This window comes from Macrobrachium rosenbergii, chromosome 24 (genome assembly GCF_040412425.1).
Source record: "Macrobrachium rosenbergii isolate ZJJX-2024 chromosome 24, ASM4041242v1, whole genome shotgun sequence".
Classification (NCBI taxonomy): domain Eukaryota; kingdom Metazoa; phylum Arthropoda; class Malacostraca; order Decapoda; family Palaemonidae; genus Macrobrachium; species Macrobrachium rosenbergii.
The window spans coordinates 14,564,121-14,570,120 of NC_089764.1; the positions used below are offsets into that span (position 1 = coordinate 14,564,121).

The 6,000-nt window shown below is 35.0% G+C and overlaps 1 protein-coding gene across 2 annotated transcripts in view; it reads left to right on the top strand.

The window, feature by feature from the left end:
- Npl4 (nuclear protein localization 4) overlaps positions 1-4,050 on the top strand; it is a 109,012-nt gene extending 104,962 nt beyond the window's left edge. For both annotated transcript variants that reach the window (XM_067126220.1, XM_067126221.1), the window contains exon 10: positions 795-4,050. In XM_067126220.1, the coding sequence (XP_066982321.1) occupies positions 795-1,064 (270 nt within the window). In that variant the 3' untranslated portion in view covers positions 1,065-4,050. The remainder of the gene's footprint in view (positions 1-794) is intronic.
- The last annotated feature ends 1,950 nt before the right edge of the window (positions 4,051-6,000 follow it).

Sequence of the window (6,000 nt, forward strand, 5' to 3'; positions counted from 1 at the left end):
GCGGTACTACCTTAAGAGGACTTGGGAGCTTAGGCCTCGGTGTTGATGACTCTTCGTTAGTACCGGTTCAACCAAGAAAGAGGTGTCCAAGAACACCATTTCTTTCTGGCTTCATGAGACAATCAAACGGGCGTACTCTACGCCGGGCAAAGTGGATGACAGTACGTTCCAGGCCAGAGTTCACAAGGTCAGAGGCATTGGTCTGTCACTTGCACTCAGAAAGAACGTGTTGGTTCATCAGGTACTGAAGGTAGGAGTGTAGTTGCAATACCCCACATTCACCTCTCTACCTACAGGATTTTGCCCATAGGTCCTTGGACACCTTTTCCTTGGGTCTTGTGATGGCTACTCAACAAGTCAAGTTGTGTAGCTTGTCCAGCTCCCCTAGTAGGGCAGGTAGCATCTCCCAGCAGGCAGAGGATCGGTTGATGAGCTGTCCCTGTATTTTTTTTTTATGGTCTAGAATTTTTTTTGTAGCATGTATATTGTATATCTAAACTTCATTTGTTTCCTGAGGGCTTTTACAAATGGCTGTAAAACCTGGAAATATTCTATGTAATTTTGAAAGTCTCATATTCCTCAAATTTGGAGGGTCAGCTGTATTTAATGATACTAATGATCAGGCACCAACTGGAGTAATGTTATAAATACTGGATAGCGTTCCGGTGCGTAAAAATTTCCCTATCCTTGTAATTACAGTTTGTGATAAAATTGTCTATTATATAGTTGGAATTGATTTGTTAATGCACTGGAATTTTTTGTTTTTGTCTTAATGTTCTTTTCGTGTTTTATAGGAATATATTGGACCTCTACTTGAAGCTATTAAAAAGAAAGATCGTAAGGCTGCTCTTGACTGGAAACGATCAGAGCATTGGGCCACTGTAGAGCAGTTGGTCATGGCTTCAGGGGGTGGAGGAGCTGTTGCAGGCAGTAGCATAGATGTCACTGGTAGAGGAGCCACAGCAGAACCTTCTGCATCGTCAGCTTCTTGGACTTGTCAGCATTGCACCTTTATTAATCAGACAGCAAGTGAGAACTGTGACATGTGTCACCTGCCACGGTGAATTAGTATTCATGTATTTAGTGTTTGTTGTCAATAGTTTGTATACACATGATGCTGATATTCAGTATCTGTGATTCAGTGTCCTGTGTGCCAGATGCTTCGTGAATATGAGAGTTCATGAGGTGAGGAAAATGACTGCAAACAGGAATAATAAGTTTCTATGTAAATGCTTGTTCTTGATCAAGCATCCCAGAGAGCCTTCAGAAGAGGATTTCAGATTTTTAATACAACTTAATTTTAAGTTAGATACTGTATTGCAAACTTGGTGTTTTTATATGAATTTGACATTTCTGTGATTACTGTAATTACATTCAGACCCTGCAGCTTTGTTTCTGCTGATGTGGCAGATCTGAGCTGTTTTCAGTAAAAATGGCACAAATGTACGGCTCTTTCCAGCTCCAGGCAGTTTGTTTACTTATTTTTTTCTATTTAGGAGAGAAGGGAATTGCAGGTTTTTTGGATTAGAAATGAAAGACAGTTTCATCCCATGAGCTTATTTCTTTACAATACTGCTGGGCCTAGAATGTATCGATAGGTTTCTATTACTGTATGAATGGTTTTATGTAACACTGCTCTGTCAGCCAATTGGTTGCAAAATGGAAAGTAAAGTCATGTATGTTGTGCCTTTATAGTGAATTACTAGTCATGGCTGATCCTTTTATTTTGTAGATAACAAAAACATTGATTTAAATAATGATTTATATAGCATTGAGTATGTTATATATTTCTTTGTAGAAAGCATGGAAAGAGTATTTTGTATAATAGAAGGAAGATTTTATTTTTGAAAGTCAGCCATGTGCTTGTGATTATACATGAAAGTGTCCTAAATTTTTTTTATAACATTGTAAGTTCCACATTTGGGTATTTTGTGTATGGATGAATTTGTTTACCATTCATGTGATGCACCAAAATTATATTGATTTACTGTTTGATTGTATCTTTACAGTGTCTGACTTGTAAAAGAACAGACACAATGTAAAGGTATGGGAAAATAGCAAGTGGACTAAAGTATGGAAGCATGACTACAAGGGAATTAACAAGGACATAATTAAAGCTTCAAAGATTAAAGAAAACTTATTTCTTGTAATGAATGCTTTGTCTCTGGGTAATCTTGAAAAAATAGTGTTTCTGTATGTAGAATAAACTGTAGTTATGGTGGGAGCTAACAGGAAGTTTTCAGCCAATAAAACAAATTTTTCACATTTGCATAAAGAAGTTATAGTTTGGCATCTTTTGTCTTGAAGATTATAAAATTTTTAGTTACTGCAACTAAGAGACTGATATCAGTTACGTGAAGTATTGTTTGAAATTATAAGGAATAGCATTGTATGGTGCTCTTCTTGCTGTAGATCAATTGTTACCTAAAGACCATAGGTGCTCATATTTTAACATAAGCATTTTTATGTAAATTAAGCCTTGACAAAAATGCTGACTACCCATTGGCAATGAATATGCTACATGTTTTGCTTTTGTTCCTCTTTTTTTTTTTTTTTTTTTTTTTACAGATGAGCCTGAAGTTTGGAAATTTTTGTTGGGTGAAGTATTTCTCATATGTTTGGAGTTTAATTATCCCTTTACCTTTACATAGCCTACCTGGTTAGTAGCGTAAATTGTAGGTCATGCTTTGTATCCTTCAAATCCACATTTCCAGAAGAGAGTTGTTTGACTGCAGGTCCTTTGGAAATTGACATTTTTGGTTCTTGAACAAGCAGAAACTGTCAGAGGAACCTTTCATAGTAACAAATGTACAAGTTTGAATAATGAGAATTTGTAGTTTGTTCTTATCTACAGTTATGAACAAACTGTAGGTCTTGGCAATTTGATTGCATCTAAATTTGCTCGCATTGAAACAACTAAGGTTATTTTTTTTATTTTATCAGAATAACGTGTGTATTTGCTACTTTTGGGAATTACAGTGTATTCACATTTTAATATAATTGTATAAGTAATGCACACTCATAACATAAAAGCACAGTATAAGATAGAAAGTGTTTTTTCACAAAAGTGCTTTCAAACAACACATCCATTTTACAAAATATTCGAATGTTATACCAAGAAAAATTAGAGGATTGCTTAAGTTTTAATCAAGGGACTATACATTTTAACTGAATACTAAATTAAAATCAACAGAAAAGTAATTAAATTTAAAAAACATCTATAAAAGGCTGCATTGATAGTTGAAGCTAAGAACCAGTAGTCTCTAAAGTAGCCTTTTTAATGATGGTACAGTAAATGGAATTTCAGTGTGGTACACAAGGATTTTTCACTTTCTCAGTATCATTTGGATGAGCTGTGATATAAAATGTACTATACCTACTGTAGAATAGCTCTCATGGGAGATAAGGAATATTATTGAATAGGTTTGTTATATTTTGATTAGTCTTCTCCCTCCTTCGTGTATGAATCAAAATTGACAATCTTTTATAAAGGTGGTTTGTCACTAAAATGTTTCAAGCTAATTTATTGTTTTCTTTACAGCCCAAGGTCCTGAAAATTACAGGGTTATTGGGAAACATATACATTGAGTTGTATTTCATAATGTGCAAGCAGCCAAATATTTTTCAAAATTTGTATCTAATGTTCATTTTTGACTTGCGTGATCAAAAATTTTATCGATACACTACATCTTGGTGAATGAATTTTTTGTGAGGAAAATTTGAAGCTCTTCTTGTACAAAAGTGTCCACAGCTTCACTGTTGTGTTAAGTATAAGGATATTGACTCAAATTCAGTGTTAGATTTAAACAGTAACTCAGAGCTTGATGCAAATTAAAATTGGATTTTATTGTGCACTTAATTGTAGAGAATTAATTTTTACTTGTAAAAAAAATTCATTTTATGATGATTTGAATTTCTAGCACATTAAGAAATATGACTATAGCCAATATATTTGTTATCAGCATCTCATCAGATGTTGCACCTAATGAAAGAGCTTGTACACTACCTGTTCTGTTCGATAAGCTTAATAATAATGCCTGAAACCTGAAATCTTCTCATATCCTAAGTTTTAATTTACATTACTTACTCAATATGGTATCTTACTAGAATAAGACACAAAGTGCAGTCTTGCTCACAAACTTAATATTTTCCTAGTTCCAAGGTTCCATTCTTTCCCTGCAAAACATATTACAACTTTCACTCTGAATATTGTTGCAGCGTGTTTTTATTCTGTGCCTGACTGGTTAATCATAGTCCTCTTGATAAATTCTTACATGGTAGTATTGGGTTCTATTTTTTCAAATAATAAAAGCAATGTCAACTTCTAATGCTGGTTGGTTAAATAGTACACTCTGTTCTGTTCAACATAGGGAAGGAAAGTCTTGTGCAATTTGTTCCCCATGTGATTGTCACGACAATTTAATTGCATAATGGTTTTCCTTTTATGTAATTACTATCCATGGTATAGCAGAACAGTAGTAATTATCTTGAATGACATCTTGAAAAAATTGTTTGACCAAACTTGCTACACATCATAGGCATTCATACAATGAATAAAATCCTTATTTTACCTGTGCCAAACAAGACATTTTTAGCAGTGCTTCAGTATACACAAGAATTTCTTAGAGTTGTGAATTTCTTAGGCCTTCCAAATTGTTCTCCCACAAGTCCCCTCATTCAACAAATTAGATTATTTTACAAATTAGATGTAGTATGTATAAATGTTGAAATATATTGCTTCCCTGAACAATAATTGCAGTAAGGGAAGTGAAAATGCTGATAAAGCAGCTCAAGCTGCAAATACTTGAACAATCAAATGTACCTGTTTGTTTTTTTTACCATCTCTAGAACCCATTATCATTTTTAAGTGTCAGTTTTTGTGGAATGATGAATCTAATAAGAACAAAAATCTAATGTTGAATTGTTGATCTTCACTCCAAAAAGAATGCTTTATTGAACTAACATCTCATGGTTAATTTGGTGACAGGTTTGACTCATGTATTTGATGAATAATCCATTTGACCCAGTCCCATAATTCAGAAAAAAATGTACTCGTATAATTGAATATTCGTTCCATTGAGAATACAAACCTAAACTTTCATAAACAAGCGTTTCTCGTGCAATGTGCATTAGATATTTGTTGTGGAATCACAAAATCAAGTTTCTGTTATAAAAAATAAAGAAAAACATTCGAGTCAAAAGAACTGCCATCCAGAACTTAGGCATCCCTGAGGATGAAACTGTTTTAAGTTGGCAAAATCTCATTGAGTTATGGCACGAACAAACTGTAGGAAGAGCAAAAGAACTAACTGAAACAAATAGCTGTTAACCAGCGTTGTGCTTTAGTTTACACTTCAGGGACCACTGGTTCTGGAAAAGGAGCCATGGTTACCCACGACAATTTAACATGGAAAGCCAGCAGAAATACTGAAGCCTTAGGATTCAAGCCATGACAATTAGACAGCTGAACTTGTTAACACTCACCCATCATCTCTGGAGCAAGATGTCTATTGAACTATTGCAGGAACAGCCGTTAGTTAGTTTATGGACCCAACATGCAATCATGGATTGAATATGATAGGACATTGCAAGAGGTGAGGCCAATATTTTAAGACAATTCCTGCATTTTGGGAGAATGTTTTTTGCATTGGTGGTCTAAGAAGGCGTTCCTTGCAGGGGGGATAGTGCCGTCAGTGCACCTCATGTAGTGCACTGCAGGCATTACTTAAAAGTTCTATGCAGTCCCTTCGGCCCCTAGCTGCAACTCCTTTCATTCCTTTTACAGTACCTCCGTTCATAATCCTCTTCTTTCTTATAACTTTCCACCTTCTAGCAACTGATTCATAGTGCAACTGCCAGGTTTTCTCCTGTTGCACCTTTCAGACCTTTTTACTTCAATTTGAGTTTCAGCGCTGAATGACCTCATAGGTCCAAGCGCTTGGCCTTTGGCCCAAATTCTATACATTCTGGTCTATTTGACTCTTAAGATAAAGAGCTGAA